The sequence below is a fragment of the Acomys russatus genome, chromosome 13 (genome assembly GCF_903995435.1).
Source record: "Acomys russatus chromosome 13, mAcoRus1.1, whole genome shotgun sequence".
NCBI lineage: Eukaryota > Metazoa > Chordata > Mammalia > Rodentia > Muridae > Acomys > Acomys russatus.
The window spans coordinates 51,347,037-51,365,676 of record NC_067149.1 but is presented as its reverse complement, the minus strand read 5'-3'; the positions used below and the strand labels follow the sequence as shown (position 1 = coordinate 51,365,676).

Here is an 18,640-nt window from a genome sequence, read left to right as displayed (position 1 = left end):
GGCAGAATGGCTGGACTCCCCATTCCTCCTCAGGTCCTGGGCTCTGCCCGGCCTCTCCTATGCCACAGACCATTCTTTCCAGGGTCAGAGATTTTTTTTTTTTTTTTTTTTTTTTTTTTTTAAGACTTTTAGTGTATTTACAAGAGCCCACGGCTCCGGCTGGAGACCCCATTGTCCTGTGTTTGCCTCTACCTTACACAATTCAGCTGTTCACTCAGGCAGGCAGCAAAGGCAAGCTGAGTTTCCATTAGTGTGATATAATTGATTCGAAGATTGCTTATCTGCTGTGGAAAAAAAGGCCTAAGAATCAACTGGGAGGCTATGAGAAGAAGCCTTGCTTGGGCCCCATGCATCCCAAGTGGGCATGAGATAAGAGTGTCTCTTTCTTCTACAATCACCTGTTCTGGTTTTTGGCACCCTCAGCCGGCTGACAGATGTCAAGCACATCTCGCTGCCATGCACAAGTGGCTGGCTCTGAGACAGTCCTCAGGAGCTGAGAAAAGCTATGTACAACCGAGTGGGTAGCACCAAGGAAGTGGCTGCCAGCTCGAACCTGCCCCGTCGAGGGTCCTGCCTCTTTTCCAGCCCAAAGAGGAGGCCCACAGGGAAGCAGGGCATCTTGCAGGACTGTCCTTCAAGTCCCTCCCCTGAGGCGGGGGTGTGGCCTCATGGCGGGAGGCGGGACGTAGACGAGAAGGAGGCAGGGCGTCTCAGTGTATCCTGGATGTTCTCCAGGCAGCCAAGCAGGTCCATGTCGCGAAGCACACGGCCCAGTACGTCCAGCGTGGCCTCGTGCCGTGGCGTGCGCCGTCGCCAGGCTTCCAGCATGCTGTACTGAGCCTCACGCAGGCAGCGCCCGTTCTGCAGCTCCAGCCTCTCGATTTCGTGTTCGCTCAGCCCCAGGAGCCTTATGAACTCCTTCCAGCGCGACGGAGGCACGCCGTCCACCACAGCATACAGCGTCACAGGGTCTGCAGCTGGGGACAAGGAGCCGTGAGCCTCCAGCGGCAGCCCTGCCATCATGCCCTCCGCCCCGCCCGACTTCCCTCCATGAGCAATGCCTCAGCCGGGAACCCAAACTCACTGTCAGGACGCTGCAGGTGGGCGGAGTCTTCCCATTTCTGAATAGGGGGGACCGACGGCGGCGTGAGGGCTGTGTAGAGGAGAGGGTTAGCGCTCTGGAATGGGACCACCTCCCTTACAGGTGGTAGGACCCTGAAGTTGGGGCAGTTACTAGGGTCGAAGGTAGGGCTGGGGGTACTAGAGAAAGGAACGAAGTCTGGGCTGGGACTGAAGTCCAGAGTAGGGTTGATGTCAGGGCTGAAGGTTGTGGTAGGGGCTGGAGTTAGGGGCTTTGTAACAATTCCTTCAACCTCGGCCTGAAAGAGAGAAAGCATACCATTAGCGGGGGTAGAGGGGAGCCCCTTCAGGCTCTTTATTCTTTATGGGTGTGGGGATGGAGGAACTAAGAGAGCCTACCACCCCCCTTCCGAGTAATTTGGGTGGAGTAATTTGGGTGGAAGCACGCTGGGGACAAGGACCGTGAGCCTCCAGCAGCAGCCCTGCCATCGCACCCTCCGCCCTGCCCTCCATGAGCAATGCCCCAATATTGGAATAGTCCAGGAAGTCTTAGTTTTCCTCTCACCTCTTTGACAGGAGCTGATTTCCCACAAACTGAAAGAAAAGAAAAGAAAGAAAGAAACAAACAAAACACCATGAATTTCACTTCCCTTTCAACCCTGGCCTTGGGGACTTGTGGTGTCATGCCTCAGGGGCTATGTGGCCCTAGGGACAAGAGAATTACTGCTACGGTATGGCTTCCCTCTCATCATCCAGGCCTATTCCGTGCCCAGAGTCCTTAGCCGTGAACAAAGGCCAAGGACTCATCTCCCTCCAACTTGCCCACCCGACCCCCTCCCATATCTCCACTGGCACCCTTTACCCCAAGGCCTCACTCACGGATGGAGTAGACCTTGGACTTCCACCGGGGATATCGGCACATTAAGCTGACGAAGATAAAGGATAAAACGCAAAGGCCAAGGAAGATAACCAGTGGCAACAGCACTGCGGTACCTGCAAACAAAATAGAGCATGCTCAGTGTGAGGCAGGGGCAGAGACTGGGGTCGGGAGTGGGTGGGGTGTGGGTGGGGGGCTAAAGCGGAGGGGAGGGTGGGTGAAACTGGGGAGTCAGCCAGCCAGCTGGTTGAGGATGGGCACCAAGCCGTTCTTCCTCACCTGAGTCCTGGGGGTTTGTGCTAGTTGCAAACGGAGGATAACACAGCTTCACACATTCTTGATTTTTCTTGCAACTGAAAGAAGAAACAGCGCTGGTAAATAGACTGTCTGCAGTTCTTTGCTCTGCAGTTGTTTTGTTGTTGTTGTTGTTTTGGTTTTTGGGTTTTTTTTGCCATCTCTTCATAAAATAGAATTTATCTGGAGAACGGATGCAGAAAAATGAAGCAGTTCATCATACAACTATTTCGTTTTTACAAGTTGAAGGGATCTTGGAAAGGCTGTAGACAATAGTATGCAGGTAATCTCGGCACTTGGGAGGTAGCGGCAAGAGGATCGGTTCAAGGTCACCCTTGCCTACATAGCAGGGGAAAAGGCAGCCTGGGCAACAGAAGACCCTGTCTATTGGAAGAGAGTAGAGAGGAAGGGAAAGGGGAAAGGGTGAGAAAGACAAGTCAGCCATGTTGATAGGTTTAAAACAGTCATAGTCCCACATGGCGGCTCACAGCCATCTGTAACCCCAGTTCCAGGGGATCTGATGCCCTCTTCTGGCCCTTGAGGGTACCAGGCATGAACATGGTACACATATATACAGTACTCTGCCTGCATGTACACCTGCAGGCCAGAAGAGGGGACCAGATCTCATTATAGATGGCTGTGAGCCACCATGTGGTTGCTGGGAATTGAACTCAGGACCTCTGGAAGAGCAGTCAGTGCTCTTAACCTCTGAGCCATCTCTCTAGCCGCTCCCCCCCCTTTTTTTTTTAAATACCAGGAATGGCGGCACATTCCCGCATTCAGGAGGCTGAGGCAGGCAGATCTCTATGAATTCAAGGCCAACCTAGTCTACATAGTGAGTCCCAGGCCAGCCAAGGCTACACAGTGAAACCCCAGGGGAGGACAAAAATTGTCATAGGTAGGGCTGAGGTGATAGCTCAATGAATGAGCTAGTCAAGAGCATTTGAATATCATGCAGACAGCCTGGATTCCAACACACACACACACACACACACACACACACACACACACACACACATTTTTGGGGGGATTCGAGACAGGGTTTTTCTTGCAGTTCCGGTTGTCCTGGACTCACTTTGTAGGCCAAGCTGTTCTCGAACTCACAGAGATCCGCCTGCCTCTACCTCCCCAAGTGCTAGGATTAAAGACGTGCACGACCATGCCTGGCTGCCGCAATCAATAGGACATTAACAAGCCATTTCACTTTTATGGCTTTTGGGATTAAGGATCAAGTTCTTAGCCCTGTCATGGTGTGTGTGGTAGATAGCAGCCATCATCGGACTGAGCTTATCAGTGTGTTTGCTGGCTCACTTGTAGCACAGAGAGGCCTGCGGCTTGGATCTGAAATGTCTTGCCAGGATCCATGTGTTGAAGGCTTGATCCTCAGCATGCTGTGGGACGTGGGGTCTAGTAAGTTAGGTCCCCGAGGGCTTGCCTTTGACCTCACTCCACACCCTCTCTCTGCACCTCTCAGCTGCTGTGAGGGGAGCAGCTTTGTTTCTGCAGTATGCTCCCAAGGCTTTTCCTTGGATGGCACCATTTTGCTTCCAGCACTTGACTCTGGAGGTGACAGGTCAGGCAGGCAGGAGAGGTTTTAGGATGTCTGTCACTGGGGCAGTCGGGGAACCCTCATTGAGAGCTGTCACAGAGCAGAGGGGATGAGAAACCACCCTTAAGTGGCAAACAGAGGAATGTGAGAATGTGTGTTCTCAGCAGGAATCTGCAATCAGAGAAAGGCTTTTTCCCCTCTTTTTTTCTTTTTTGTCTACCTCACAGAGGTCAGGGTGAAAAACACATGGGATTGGGTCCACAAGCTCTTTTGAGATGAAACTGAATGGGGAAAAAAAAGAGAAAGCAAAAAGCTTTGCTTCAGTCACTCCCCCTGCCCTATTCTGGGGTTTTCTGACCCAGCATATCCAACCCAGTGTGCTTTAGGTGTGCTAGGCCAGTGCTCTACCATTGAACCACACTTCCACCCCCACTCTCCTTACCCTAAAGGTTAAGAATCCTAAGACATGGAGATGTAACCACTTGCCCGAGGTTGCAGAGCCAGGAAATGGCAAGGCTGGGATTTAACCTCAGATCAGCCCGACCATGAGAGTCTCAGAGTTACTTCTCTGGAAGCAAATGTATGAGATGTGGGGGCCACAGGAGTGAGGGAGTCTGTCCAGGAGGCTGGGAAGGGGTCACCATGGAGTAGTGACTCGTGCATCAACCCAAGAGCGCAGCAGGGAACGGTGCTGCCTGCATCTAACTGCCCGGCACTGCAGAGGCATGCATGCATACACGTGTGGCACGCGTGTGGAGGGCAGAGGACGACTCTTTGGAGTCGACATGCTCTCCTTTCCCTTCCACCCGGGTTCCAGAGCTTGAACTCAGGTGGCTAGACTTGTGCTGCAAAGACTGTCTGATGTCCTGTGGTAGCCTTCTTCTCATGGCTTGTAAGAGACCTCCCTTAATTCTGCTGGGGCCTCTCAGCCACAGCTGCCCCTCCGCCCCGCGCCCCAGGTCCCCAACCAATCCTCGCAGATACTCACTGGCTGCAAGAGATACATTCGTTTTCGCTTAGAAAGAATCCCGCGTGGCAGTCACACACAGTGTTCTGCTTCTCCTGACCTGTGAGAGAACAGGACGACTCAGGAAGGATGCCTGCAGTCTGAGGGCCCAGAGGGAGGAAGACGGGCAGGCCGCAGGCACCACATAGGAGCTCATACCCACAGACCAGAAAACAGGGAGTAGAGAAGATGCTGCCTCATGGGGAGGGGGACAGATACTCCTGAGGAGGGGAGGGGGCCCAGGCTTGGGTGAGTGGCGCTCACAGGAGATAGTCACAACGCCGTTGAAGCAGAGGCTGCAGTTCTTGCACTGGAAGACTTTTTCACTCAAGTAGTACTGGTACTGGTTTTCCTTGCAACCACACACAGTGTCCTTGTCTGCTCTGCAAGGGGAAATCTCCACCTGGGACATCTCTGAAGAGGGAAGGACAGGGTACATGAGTCCCGCATCCCCTTTCCCAGCTCCACCATGTGCATCTGTCTGTCTGTAACACACACACGCAGGCCCAGGCTTGCACGTCCATACATGTTCCCAGGAGCAGATTCGAATCCTCACCCCCTCCACAATCAGCCACACGTGCACACCCATCTTCACACACCTTCTCGGACCGAGCACCTTCCAAAGCCCTCGCCCACTCCCAAGGCTTGCCTTCCCGACATGTCTTGCAACTGAGGCACTGTCTCAGGTGGTTCTGGGAAGCCGTAAAGGTGCCTTGATCACACTCCCTGCAAACTGTTTCACTCCCTGGGGCTGGACAGTCACTCACCAAGTGGGTTCCTGTGAAAAGGGTCAGGGTTAGGCTGCAGGAGAGAGCTGACAAACAAAACCAAGTCCAAGGGAAACAGCTAAGTAAGGGGACCCCCAGGGACCAAGGTTTGGGAACACCAGAAACAAGCAAAAAATGCTTCAAGAGGACTCTCTGCTCCCACTTTCTCTTACCTTTGTGGCACTTGGTACAACAGTAGGAATTATTCAGAGGGTGGGCATATTTCCCCTGGGGACACAAACTATCCCTTTTCTCCCGGTCCCCAAGGGAAGGGACCAGTCCAGTGACCCTTGAGGGGTATATCCCCACCAACAGAGCCAGGAACACCTGGGGAAGAATCAGAAAGATAAAACACCGTCAGGGGTGGGTTCTCAGAGGCAGCAGCAAATTGAGCACCTCCCCCCCCCAGTTCACATCCCTCCTGAGGAGCATTCTCCCTTGGACCACAGCCACTGTGCAGTCTAGTATTTTCTCACTCTCTGGTTGTTCTGTATGCTAGCATTTGTTTCTACAACTCTGGGCAATTAGGTCTCAGGCCCAGTTCCCCAAAGCAGCTCCCAGTGCTGGTCACAGGACCGCTGGTCAAGGAATGTTTAGTTGTTGGTGCTGTTTGCAGGGCAAGGGGTGGAACTCGCCCGCTGCCCTACGAGGAAATGTCTTTAGCAAGAAGTAGCAGGCTGCCTCAGTTATAGCCCGTTCTTCCAACAGACAGTCCTACAGTTCATTTGACATTTAAAAAAAAATTATATATATATATATATATATTTATTATGTATATAGTGTTCTGCCTGCATGTACACCTGCAGGCCAGAAAAGAGCACCAGATCTCATAATAGATGGTTGTGAGCCACCATGTGGTTGCTAGGAATTGAACTCAGAACCTCTGGAAGAGCAGCCAGTGCTCTTAACCTCTGAGCCATCTCTCCAGCCCTCACTTGGCATTTCTATATCCAGGTACAGGTTTCAGTGTGCCAGCTTGTGAACACTTCGGAGGAAGAGCCATTGGGATCTGTAAACCTTTGACTCCATCCTACTAAAAAGTACTATGGGGGGGTGTGTGGGGCAAGCTGTAGGGAGGGCTGCCATGAAGAAGGTTCAGGAAAGTGCCCACTGTGAAAACAAGAGAACCTGAGATCAATCTCCGTCAGAAACACAAAAAGCCAGGCATAGCAGCATGGGCCTGTAATCCTGGCAATGGAGAGGAGAAGGCAGATCCCCGAAACTCTCTGGCCAGCCTAGCCCAACTGAACCAGCGAGTCCTGGGCCCAGAGAGAGAGACCCTGTCTCAAAATAGGAGGTGAATGGTATCTGAGGAAAACACCTGAGGTTGACCTTTGACCTCCATGCACACTGACACACAGGGATATAAACACACACCTGTGTGCGCACACACACACACACACACCAAATCGGATAGGCACACAGGTGGATGTTCTTGTAAGCATCATTGCTGGGAGTGGGCAGAAACAAAAAGAACTCCCGTGTTCACGATGACCTGTCTTCGTGGGGGGAGGGGGAGCTGGGAATGAAACTAAGGACCTCACACATGCCCTGAGCCACAATTCACACACGAATTCTAAATATTTGTTTCGAGCCTTGTTCAGCAACTTGCCCTCACTCACATCCATGCCCTCCACAGCTACATTTATGCTAACAGCTCAGGTTGGCGAGAACAAACAGAGAGGGGAAGCAGGCGACGAGTGGGCCATGTCAGCGAGAGGTTGGTGATCCGGCTCAAGACGGACCAAGAAATCAGGAGCTGAGGATATGCCAGGAGTCCCAAAGCCCTGGGCCAAGCAGGGCAGGGTATTCTAGAAGGCTGGCTTTATAAGCCCCGGCAAAGCTCATAGCAGCTAAATGGTTTTCCTGTTTGTAAACAGCTCCAGAATCAAGAAAGCAAAATCACTTTAGCTTCAGTGTAGACCTTGCTCTTTGATCTCTCCCAGCTTTGGGTTTCCCTCAGCCTTTTTTCTTTCACTCCCACCCCACCCCACCCCGTGCTATGAGCCACTTTAGGTCACATTAGAGGATGTCATCACGGCATGTTACAGATGCAGGGGCCCTGCAGACCAAGCAGATCACAGTTGCCTGCGGGGCGCTGCAGCCTCCACAGCTCTTCTAGGAGGCTGGCAGGTTGCACCCTGTCAGCTACTGCAGCAACAGCAGCTGCTTGGGTCAGGAAGCCTGTGCCTCAGCCATAGAGCCGAGAAGCCACACACAGAAGCACACCAGTAACCAGTCTCGAGCAAGGGTACAGCCTCTACACACACCGACTGGGTGCAGAGGCTTCCAGGGTGACAGGAAGGGTTAGTTAGGATAAGAACTTCCCAAATCATTTAAGTGTGCTTCCTTTCCCCGAAGAAGAAATGCTGGGAGCACCTAAGGTCATTGGTCCTTCCAACCCCATCAGAGAACTTGAAGTAAAGCCAGGAGGCCGAGGCAGCGGCAGAAAGAGGTAGAGGTGGGCTCTGGGCCAAGAACAGCCTTGGAAGGAGCGGCTCAGCCAGGGACAGATGAGCCTCCAAGGAAGGAGCTGGGGTTCTCTGGTCCTGCTTCCCTCCCTTTCCAGAACTCTGGGGGTTAAGCCAAATCCGGGAAAGGGAAATCTCTTCCCAGCAGCTCCGCCCCAGTGACTCAGGCCAGGAAGGGGGCGGGAGGGATCTAGGACAGTGGGGTGGGGGTGGGGGGCGCGGTGTGCAGCTTCCCCAACTCTACACGGGCTGTGAGTCAGCAGAAAGAAAAGGGCAGCCAGCAAGTGGAACCCCAGCTGCTCCCTCCACAGTGAGCAGTCTCCCTAATCCCCGTTCAGAGTCCTTTATCCCTTTCCCCTTAGAAGAGCCAGGCAATGAACCCCTGTCCCACTGGGCCCACAGATTTCGGGGAAATGCCTCCCTCTCCCATTCCATCCCAAAGGGAAGTCTTCCTGACTCCCGGCTTCCCCCCCAATCAAGTCAATAGGCTCCCCCCCCTCGCCCATGACATCCTTCCTTTAGGCTGGGACCTTGCCCTGATTCCTCCTAAAGTTAAACAGTTCAGCGGATAAAACCCTATCCAGGATCCCTGCTCTGTGGCTCCCCGGGGTTCCCCAACAGCCCCCAGACACTCCCGGGTTCCAGAATCAACCCCAGGCTGCTCTTCTCCCACCCTAGTTCACCACATTTCCACAGCCTGCCTGGTTCTGGCCAGGTGCATGGAGTTTGGGGGAAGGAGGAAGGCAGTTTCAATAGCCAAGAGTCCAGGTGTGGGCCAGTTCTGAGGTTTTAAAGCCAGCCACTCGCCCAGCCTAGTAGCCACAGAACAAAAGCCACAGCCGTCATAGGGTTAGAAGAGACGAGGAAGGAGTTATTCCCAGGCATTTGGAGGCAGAGGAAGGTGGATCACTGAGTTTGAGGCCAGCCTCGTCTACAAAGATAGTTCCAAGACAAGCCAGGGCTACACAGAGAAATCCTGTCTCAAAAAACAAAACAAAACAAAACAATGAAAACAAGCTGGGTGGTGGTGGTGCACGCTTTTAATCCCAGCACTCGGGAGGCAGAGGCAGGCGGATCACTGTGAGTTCGAGGCCAGCCTGGTCTACAAAGTGAGTCTGGGACAACCAAGGCTACACAGAGAAATCCTGTCTCGGAAAACAAAAACAAAACAAAACAAAACCAAAACCAAACAACAACAAAGAAAACAAAAACAAAAGAGGTGGAGGGGGCACAGAACCGGCACTATACTTCACATACTCCAGGAATTCCAGGGCCCTCACATTCTCTCAGTAGGCACCAAGTGTAGGCACTACCTAGCCCTACTAGCAGTTGCATAATGAGGCAAAAGACAGGGTAGGGGAGCCAGGTCTAAGGTCCCAAACCTGAATGCCTTTGTCTGGAGCAGAGGAGGGGCAGGAAGCTGGGGGTGCGTGAAGAGAGATGCTTGAGGAGGTGGCAAAGCATCTAATTGCCTCTCAGCTTCCGCCTGGGGACGCCTTAAGGTGTGACTTCCTGCGCTGCCTGCTGAATAGGGCAGAGAAGCCAAGCAGGACCCTGTGGTCAAACCTTGACCTAGCCACCTTTTGGGGACCCAGTCTTTAGGCCCGTCCCCCGCATCAGCATCAACGTGTTTGTTCCACTGAATGTCAAGACCTGACGGGTGAGGAGCTCATCAGTATGGCCTCCTCTGAGAACTCTGCCACAATCCTACCTCCCACCCACGAAGCCCCCGCCCCACACACCGATGACTCATGTTTCTCCACCAAAGCTCCTTGGATACCCAGTGACCTGCTCGTGTTGAATAACACAGACTGTCCGTATCTACTCTGGGCTCTTATCAGAAGCTAGTTATTTCAGATGAGTAGATACGATCTCCCCAAATAGACCACAAACCCCTATGAGCTAAGACATCAGCGCATGTCTTGATCACATCACCCAGAGCCAGGCTTGCAGAACCGGAGGGACATCCATCCCAGATGGAGCCAGTGAGACCTTCAAGGATGTAAGGAAGCAGCATTGCCCTGCCACTGAGACACGCTTGTCTCCCGGGAGACATTTCGGAAACTGCAGCCACTTCCACATCCAGGCCCGCTCGTGCACTACTCATCCTACTGATAAGTCTGTCCTGTGTTATCACTTCCAGGGTCCCGCAGATGCGGCTGGAATCGGCTGGAAGAAAAACCTGAAAGCTGTTCCGCAGTCAGTTCGACCACACTTCCACTTGGCCAGTCACCGACCTACTTAACCTGCCCCCAGCGGAGCTTGCCAGTCTCCTGACCCAGATGCCACAGCACCAACTTCTTGGTACCAATGTTGCAAACTGTGCCAAAGCCCTCAGAGACATGTCAGTCTTTCTCTTGGAACCTCTCCAGCTCCTCATGTCTTCTGGCTGCTCCTCACCTGAACCACTGACCATTGCAACTGCCTTCCTCCTTTCTACTCCACAGTGGGGTCTCAGGGCCTCACTATGTTGTTCAGGCTGATGCTAACTTTCTGGCTCAAGGGATGGGCCTGCCTCAACTGTCTGCTGGGGCCGAAGCTGCCTACATACTTTCTTATCTGCACTCAAGTTTCAGCCTGTATCACTGGGGTGTGAATCTTCCTTGGCACCTCTGGGACCTGCCTCCAAACATCATTTCCATGAGTACACATGGCAAAGATAACTCACTGTTATTTGGAACACAGTCTGGACAGAATGGATGCTAGGACGATACCAAAGGGAAGGAACAAAGGGAAGACGGGAAGGAAGAGAGGGAGGGAGGAAGGGAGGGAAGGAAAAAAGAAAGGAGGAAGAGAGGGAAGAAGGGAAGGAAGGGAGAAAGGAATGGAGGGAAGGAAGGGAGGGAAGGAGGGAGAAGGGAGGAAGGAGGGAGGGAGGGAGGGAGGGAAGAAGGGAGGCTTTATGCATGAGTCTTCTCTTTTTCTTTTTGGTATTTTTTAGGCCATGGCCTCATGTAGTCCAGGCTGGCCTTAAGCTCTCTCTGTAGCCAAAACTGGCCTTGAATGGAGCTCCTACCTCTAGGATAACAGGCATGCACCACCATGGCAGGCTCAGGATTCTTTTTCACACACAGCAGAGTGCCCGTTCTCTCTTTGTTACATTGCTCAACAGGGCCATTCTACTCCCAGCTGAGGAGTCCAGCTCCTGAAACCACTACGTTTAACACAAAATCCCATCTCTCCATTTCCCCAACCCAGGCTCCCAACTCCTTCGCCCTCCCTCCTTCCCGGCTTGGCATACCAGAACATCCTCTTTCCTGCGCGGCAGTCCCTCTTGTTTCCATCTGACCTATCTCTTGCTCCTTAACTGATTGAGCCATTAGTCAAGGGTCAAACCCTTCCAGGACCTGCATGGGTGCTCTCTGTGAGCCAAAGTTAACACACTGTGAGCCTTCGGGTCTATGCAGGCAAGCTCAGCCCAGCCATTAAGCAAGCAGACAGTTGGCCTGTGGCCCAATCCCCTCCCCCAGTTCTGCCTCCAGGACAGGACATCACAAGGCCTTGGCATGTCTTTTCCTCCAGAGTGTTCTAAGTAATTTTGACTTGTTATTTAAACTCTTTAAGAGTCGCAAAATCTTGCCAGCCTCGCCACATGCCTGCCGTGTGCACTGTTCCCTCCTGACCCCAGTACCTCCTTCTCACGCATACACCCCATCGGCACTGTGTTCTGGACTGACAAGGCAGTGGACAGGCTTACGTAGACCAGCCTTCTCTGTCCCCCGTCTTCAGGTTCTGCTTCTGTTCCTAGTGCCCCATATCCACCTGGACCTCCACAACTGGAGCAAGATCTCTCTCCTTTACTTATCCAGGCCATTTCACTTAGGAAGGCAAAGGCAGGCGGATCTCTGTGAGTTCGGGGCCAGCCTAGTCTATAGAGTGAGTCCAGGACAGCCAAGGCTACACAGAGAAACCTTGTCTTGAAAAAAATAAAATACTGGCAGCCATTGAGAAATGGCTACTAATGCTGCTAGAGATGAGGAAAGAAGCTAAGTGTTCACTGACTTCGGGGACTTGATCCTCTAACCCTAACCCTGAAGTAGGCCCTAGCACAGAGTAGGAGATTAATAAACTGGAAAAAAAATTAACACTCACCTGTCTAATCAATCTCAAACTACGAACTATAAGGTAGTGGTTGTTATAGACATTTTGGAAATGAAGAAGCAAAGGCACAGGGGAGTCACTAAGCCCTAAATCCAGGTGATCTACCCCGCAAGAGAGAAGAATTAAATGGCTAGGCTAGCTGGACGGTGGGTGCAGAGCCAGAAGCAGACGTCTTGACGAGGGTTGTGAGGTGAGACCGGGAGTCAGGAGAGAGAGAGTGAAAAGACAACCTGGCGGTGGTGGTGTATACACATGTGATTCCAGCACCCAGGAGGCAGAGAGAGGCAGGCGGATTTCTGTGAATTCAAGGCCAGCCTGGTCTACAAAGAGAGTCCAGGACAGCCAAGGCTACACAGAAAAACCCTCTCTCTCAAACAAAACAAAAAACACAAAAATAAACAAAAGGAAAAAGAAAAGTAATCTCAACACTCGGGAGGCAGAGGCAGGTGGATCGCTGTGAGTTCGAGGCCAGCCCGGTCTACAAAGCAAGTTCAGGACAGCCAAGGCTACACAGAGAAGCCCTGTCTCGAAAAACCAAAAAAAGAAAGAAAGAAAGAAAGAAAGAAGGAAAAGAGAAAGAGAAAAAAGAAAAGAAAGAAAGAAAGAAAAGACCCAAAACCAGGAAGACTGGAGTGGTACAGGGTTCTGGAAGCACTGGTTTAGAACGGGAACTGGAGGAAAAGGGCAGGGAAGGGGCAGAAATGAGCCCCATAAGGAGGCTCTCAACATTGACAGGAAAAGAAGAGTGAGGACAAGGCATGGAGAAAGGCACGTCTCATGGATAATAATGCGGGGCCAGGGAAAGGCAGGGCTCACGGATAACGCCCCAGCTAGAGAAAGGCAGGGCTCAGAGACCACCCATACAGCCCCAGCTCTGGCGACCTTCAGGGAATGACCACAAGCACATAGAGAGAAATCAAGGAAACATGAAACAAAGCCAAACCCAGAGAAAAGTACATTTTCCAGTGACGAAAACAAACTGTTACCAACTTCCCCAATCTTAACTGTGGAATTAGAAACCATGAGATTGACGTCTAAGTCTGTGGGGAGGGGGCTAGAGGCCACACTGGCTAGGTAAAGCTGTTCTCGCTACCTAGAGAGGGTTAGGCCGGTGGAGACCTCTTGTCTGGAAGCAGACGGCAAAAAAAGGCTGTCTCAGGGGAGAAGTCCGGGACCAGATCGGCAGCCCAGCTTTATCCGTTTCGGGTTCACTTCCAAGCACGCTATCCCAAATTTGTCCCACCAACTGATCCCCTTCTTCTACTCAGTCTTCCAACACCCTAGCCCACGCTGTTCAACTTCTGCTAGAGAAAAGAGGGCTGCTCCTCCCAGCTCAATTCCACAGGCGCGGCAGCTAGCCTCCCCACACACAGCCCAACGCAACCCCAGGAGCAGCCACCTTGGCTGTCAGACCCTGGGCTTGCCAGCTTGGCTTGCCATGATTCTCTCCCTCTCCGATTTCTCCCTTCCGGCATCTCAGGGCAGCCCCAAGGTGAGGCATAGCCAGCCTGGCGCAAACTGAAGCACAGAAGCCCCTGCCCCTGTCCCTGTCCCTGCCCCTACCCCTAGGACAAGCCCACTCCTGCCAAGCCGCCCCTCGCCAACAACCCACCCTTCCCTCCTGTCTCCCGTCTCACCAGTGACAGCAACAGGCCAGGCACGGTGGGGAGACCCATGTCCGGCCGGCAGTGTCCTCTCACTCCCCCATTGGAGCTGGGACAGGACAGCAATTGGCAATGCTGATGAATGAAGTAAGGCGGTTGGACCAGGTGGCCCGGGCGATGGCAGCCTGGGCCTCAGGTTAGAGAAGCTAAAAGTCCGCGGTAGATAGAAATCAGGGTGCGGGTCCTCCAGGACCTCGAACCCCGTAGGCCCGATCAGGAGCCAGAGTTCGGAAAACTCAGGGGGGGAGAAAATTAAAGCCGAGTGGAGAGAGGTGGTAGGAGGGGAAGGGAGAGTGGAGGGGGTGGTGTTGCAAGAGCGGGACCGGAAGAGCCCGGGGAGAGGCGAGGGAGGAGGGAGCCAGAAGGAGAGTGGGGAGGGCCAAGGTTCTTTAACACTTTGTAACCCGGGTCCCACAGCCTGGCACCCCAAACCCACTTAACACCCAGTGGGAACACTTAAGAATTTGAGAGTCAAGTTCACCGAACTCCAGTTCAGACTCCTCTTCTGCTTTTTAGGTGGGTGAACTGAGACCCGTGGATTAACCCCTCCAAGCCTGTTCTCAAACTCAACGACTGAAGACAGCCTATCTGATTGGATGGCAGGCAGGAGTTACTGAGGGACTAGCAGTACCATGCGTGGTGAGCACTCTGGGCCGCGTAGCTCCCTCCCTCCGCTCCAGAGTTCCTTCTAATCTCACTTTCTTGAACATTTACCCATCCAACCCAAACCCGGAGGAAAGCCAAATCTAGTTTGTTTTGTTTTGTTTTGTTTTGTTTTTTACCCTGCCTGGGGCCAGGCCCTCAGCCTCTCCCAACTCCCCCAGGCGCCCATCATGGTTCTGCCACCAACAGGAGGGGCGCATCATACAGCGTCCCACCCCGAAACCTTGGTTGGCTCCCCAGTTATTAAATGGGAGCGAAAATGCCTGCCCTCACATAGAGAGAGAGAAGCCATGACGATTCAGGAGGCCATGTCTGTAAAGAGGCTTTGGGTTCCAGGTCTCTTTTCCCAAGCATGTTGTTTGAAATGGGGTTTCAGTCAGCCCAAGCCACCTGGCCTCAAACTCACTATCTGGCTGAGGCTGGCCTTGTACTTCGGACTCTCCCACCCGCTACATGTGCACCCCCCCCACACACCCAGCTCTAGATACTCTGATGATACATCCACTGGGACTAACCCCAGAGATAGTAGTACACCGCGTTCTGTAGCTGGGGTGTGGGGGGGGGGGGCGGTGAGGAGAAAGCCACAAGAAGGGCACACTGGGAGACAGGGCACAGAAAACAGATTCTCGCCCCCCCCCCCGCCCCCGCAAGGCCCCACTGCTCTCTCTGCGCCTTAGAGTAGGACCTTACCTTCTCTCACTAGGGGTGGCTACCTCCTGCCATTCTCATTGCTGCTCAGGTCTCCTCTCAAGTGAACCCTGCGACAGTATTCACTCAAGTGCCCTTGAGATTTAATGACCTTCTTTCTGTATGCCAGTTCGACCAGAGGTCCTCCAGCAGCTGAGCCGCTGAGATATGCAGGGGGAACCCAGGGGCTTAGGGCTTGGGAACTGGGAAGATGAGCTCCTGGCCTATCTTCCTGTGAGCTAAGGCTGACCTCCAGCCTCCGGCATGCCTGCCCCGTGGGGTTCCTCTCTTCTCCCCTGTGACCCCAAAGGCAAAGCTTCTGCAGATTGCCTGGAGGTGTTCCTACTGCTGGGGGCCCATTTCCCACCATCAGACTGGCCAGTTTTCAATGTGAACAAGCCAGGAGAAATACATGGAGCGGGAGGGAGCCAGGTGGGGGGGGGGGGGTTGAGGTATAAGTCAGTGGTAGAATGCTTGCCCAGCATAAGCAAGGCCTTAAATCCATCCCACATCTCACACACACACATACACACACCTCTCTCTCTCTCTCTCTCTCTCTCTCTCTCTCCCCCCCTCTCTCCCTCTCTCTCTCTCCCTCTCTCTCTCTCTCTCTCCCTCTCTCTCTCACACACACACATCACTCACTCACACACACACCACACTCACTCTCACACGCACACCACACTCATTCTCACACACATAACACACACACTAACAGACACTAGCACACCTTCCAGGGCTGGTTTAGTGGTTAGAATCATATTAGGTTCATATTAATATTAGAAGCATTAGCAAGTGTCTGTCACATGTTAAGTTTCCTACAATATCAATAATTTGTACCACTAATAAATAACAACTTCAAAGTCCCAAGTTTAATATTACAGGGAATTTTTAATTGTCTGTACAACCTGCCAAAGCCATTACTACTCAGAGCCTGGCACAAAAAGGGAATTTCCTTCATGGCTTAGGATAAAGGCTGATTTAGCTCAGCAAGTTTGAAGCTTTGAGACAATGCGGTACTAACATGCTCCATAAAACTCAGTTTAAGAGAAGAGGGTAAAAACAGGCAAACCTGAGGATGTGAAAAGCCGGCTAGTTTTACAGAGGACATAAGAACGATAAAAGACTATGACAACAGGACTAGAAAAGGCTATGGTTGGGGCTGGAGGGATGGGCTAGCACTTAAAAGTACTTGCTGCTCCTGCAAAGGATCAGTGTTGGGTTCCCAGCACTCACATGGCTGCTTATAACTGTTCCAAGGGATCAGACACCCTCTCCTGGCCTCAGACATGCATGTGGTGCACAGACATGCATACACACACGCAGGCAAAACAGCCATGCATGTGAAATAAAATAGCAAATCTTAAAATGAAATTAGAAAAAAAAGAAAAGAAAAGAAAGAGCTGGAGAGATGGCTCAGTGGTTAAGAGCACTTGTTGCTCTTGCAGAGGACGCAGGTTCAGTTCCCAGACTCCACAGAGTGGCTCACAACCATCCGCAACTCCAGTTTCAGGAGATCTGGAGCCCTCTTCTGACTTCTGTGGGCACCAGGTGCATATACATGCATTCAGGCAAAACACTCATACACATAAACTTTTTTTTTTTTTAATGTGCATTGGTGTTTTGCCTGTATGTATGTCTGTGTGAAGGTGTCAGATCTTGGAGTTACAGACAGTTGTAAGCTGCCATGTGGGTGCTGGGAATTGAACCTGGGTCCTTTGGAAGAGCAGCCAGTGCTCTTAACTGCTGAACCATCTCTCCAGCCCCCATAAGCTTTTTAAAATTTCAAACAACAACAACAAAAAACCAGCCTACTTTTTTAAGGTGCGGGGGGGGGGGGGGGGCTGGCTGTGGTGTGGCACACCTTTAATCCCAGCACTGGAGAGGCAGAGGCAGGTGGATCTCTGAATTCCAGGCCAGCCTGGTCTACCAAGTGAGTCCAGGATAGCCAGGGCTACACAGAGAAACTCTGTCTCAAAAAAACAAACAAACAAAAACAAAAACAAAAAAAAAAAAGGAAGAAAGAACGAAAGAAAGAAAGAAAAGTGATAGTGGGCAGAACAGGGGAACAAAGCTAGAGGTTAGGGAAGGCATGAAAGGATGAAAGAAAGAGCCTCAGATAACAGCTTCCCTCCCCCTGACGTGTGGCATGCCTCACATATGCACATGTACACACCACACTGAATCCAAAGAGCACTGGGCTCCAACTCCCTGTGACGTGGGCCCTGGCCACAGGCCTGCCATTCAGTGCCCTTACAGGGAGACCGTGTGAGTCAGTGGCGAGGGCCTGGATTCCAGGCAGGTTCTGTGAGAGCTACAGCCAGGACAAGTCACTTCATCTGCTAAGCCTGATAAGGAAAATGGGGAGGAGGGAACTCTCTCCCGTCGCCCCAACACTATGATCCCAACTCCCAGGAGTAGTCTTCAGACCTCAGGGAGGCACGGAGGTGGGTAAGGGGAACCTGGAGCTCAGGGCAGGGAGCTCACTGCAGGACCCACATTAGATCCAGCTTGGTAGGCTGTCCACCAGGCCCTCCCTTCCCAGCCACCGTAGACAGGGATCGGCAGAACAGGGCTGGGCCAAGCAGAGGAGAAGCCAGAGCAGCCACACCTGAGGCTGTGACAGGGACATTGTTGAAACAATAGCATTTCCTGCCATTTGCTTGAATCTGGGAAGGGGAAGTCAAAGTCTTCAAGTCCCATGACCCATGTCCCTGCTCCTTCCCTCTTTCTACAAGATCCCCTTCTCCACAGCCTGTGATCCCAGCACTGGGGAGGCAGAGGCAGTAGATCTCTGGGAGTTCTGTGAGTTCAAGGCCAGCCTGGTCTACACAGTGAGTTCCCAGGGAGGAAAAAAAAAAAAAAGCCCCTTCTTTTCTGGCTCCTAAAGACAGAAATTGTGATGAACGGCAAAAAAATAGAACAGTCCCAAGTCTTATTCCTTAATCACAACAAGACAGGGTCACTTCTGGTCTCTGCAGATGAGAACAGCGGGATTCCACTCAAACATTTCCCCAGCTTCTCCTTTGTTGAGTTGAGAGGGTTCCCTCTGCCCTTCTCACTGTGGCTAAGACTACCCAAGGCTCTGAAATTCTGGAAGAACTGGTCGAATCTCACCCTCCCCCAACACCCGGGCAGTGGTGGGGAGGAAGGTGGCAGAGGTCACATCACAGCTGAGTGATAGTCAGTACCACTGAGGTGTGACAGAGAGGAGGATGGCGGAGGTTACATCACAGCTGAATGACGGCCAGGCCGCCAATACCACCAGGGTGTGCCAGAGAGGAGGGTGGCAGAGATTACGTCACAGCCAGGTGGAGTCTGGAGAGGAGTATTCTTGATGACATGACAGTGACACGTTTGGCATGGCTGCCTGTCCCCTTCCTCTACTCTAGGGCCCCCCAAAACAAAACAAAACAAAAACCCCCAACATAGGCAGCGCCTTAGGAACTTGCATGTCATGGGGCCCCAGCCAGATCTTCAG

General features: G+C 52.4%; 1 protein-coding gene across 1 annotated transcript; it reads right to left on the bottom strand.

The window, feature by feature from the left end:
- Positions 1-560: 560 nt before the first annotated feature.
- Tnfrsf1a (TNF receptor superfamily member 1A) lies at positions 561-14,048 on the bottom strand. Its single transcript, XM_051155401.1, has 10 exons — positions 13,783-14,048; positions 5,747-5,900; positions 5,456-5,584; positions 5,071-5,220; positions 4,789-4,867; positions 2,237-2,310; positions 1,960-2,073; positions 1,646-1,674; positions 1,085-1,379; positions 561-977 (listed from the first exon to the last, which is right to left on the bottom strand). The coding sequence occupies exons 1-10, from the start codon at positions 13,819-13,821 to the stop codon at positions 667-669; spliced, it is 1,374 nt and encodes a 457-aa protein (XP_051011358.1). The 5' UTR covers positions 13,822-14,048; the 3' UTR covers positions 561-666.
- Between the last annotated feature and the right edge of the window lie 4,592 nt (positions 14,049-18,640).

What these genes read in the sequence shown, in the direction of transcription:
- Tnfrsf1a (XM_051155401.1), bottom strand. Translation starts at nt 13,821, where the DNA reads ATGGGTCTCCCCACCGTGCCTGGCCTGTTGCTGTCACTG. An exon ending in CTGGCCTGTTGCTGTCACTG is followed by an intron (nt 5,901 to 13,782) that starts GTGAGACGGGAG and finishes ATTCTTCCCCAG; the next exon opens with GTGTTCCTGGCTCTGTTGGT. An exon ending in CGGCGTTGTGACTATCTCCT is followed by an intron (nt 4,868 to 5,070) that starts GTGAGCGCCACT and finishes GTTCTCTCACAG; the next exon opens with GTCAGGAGAAGCAGAACACT.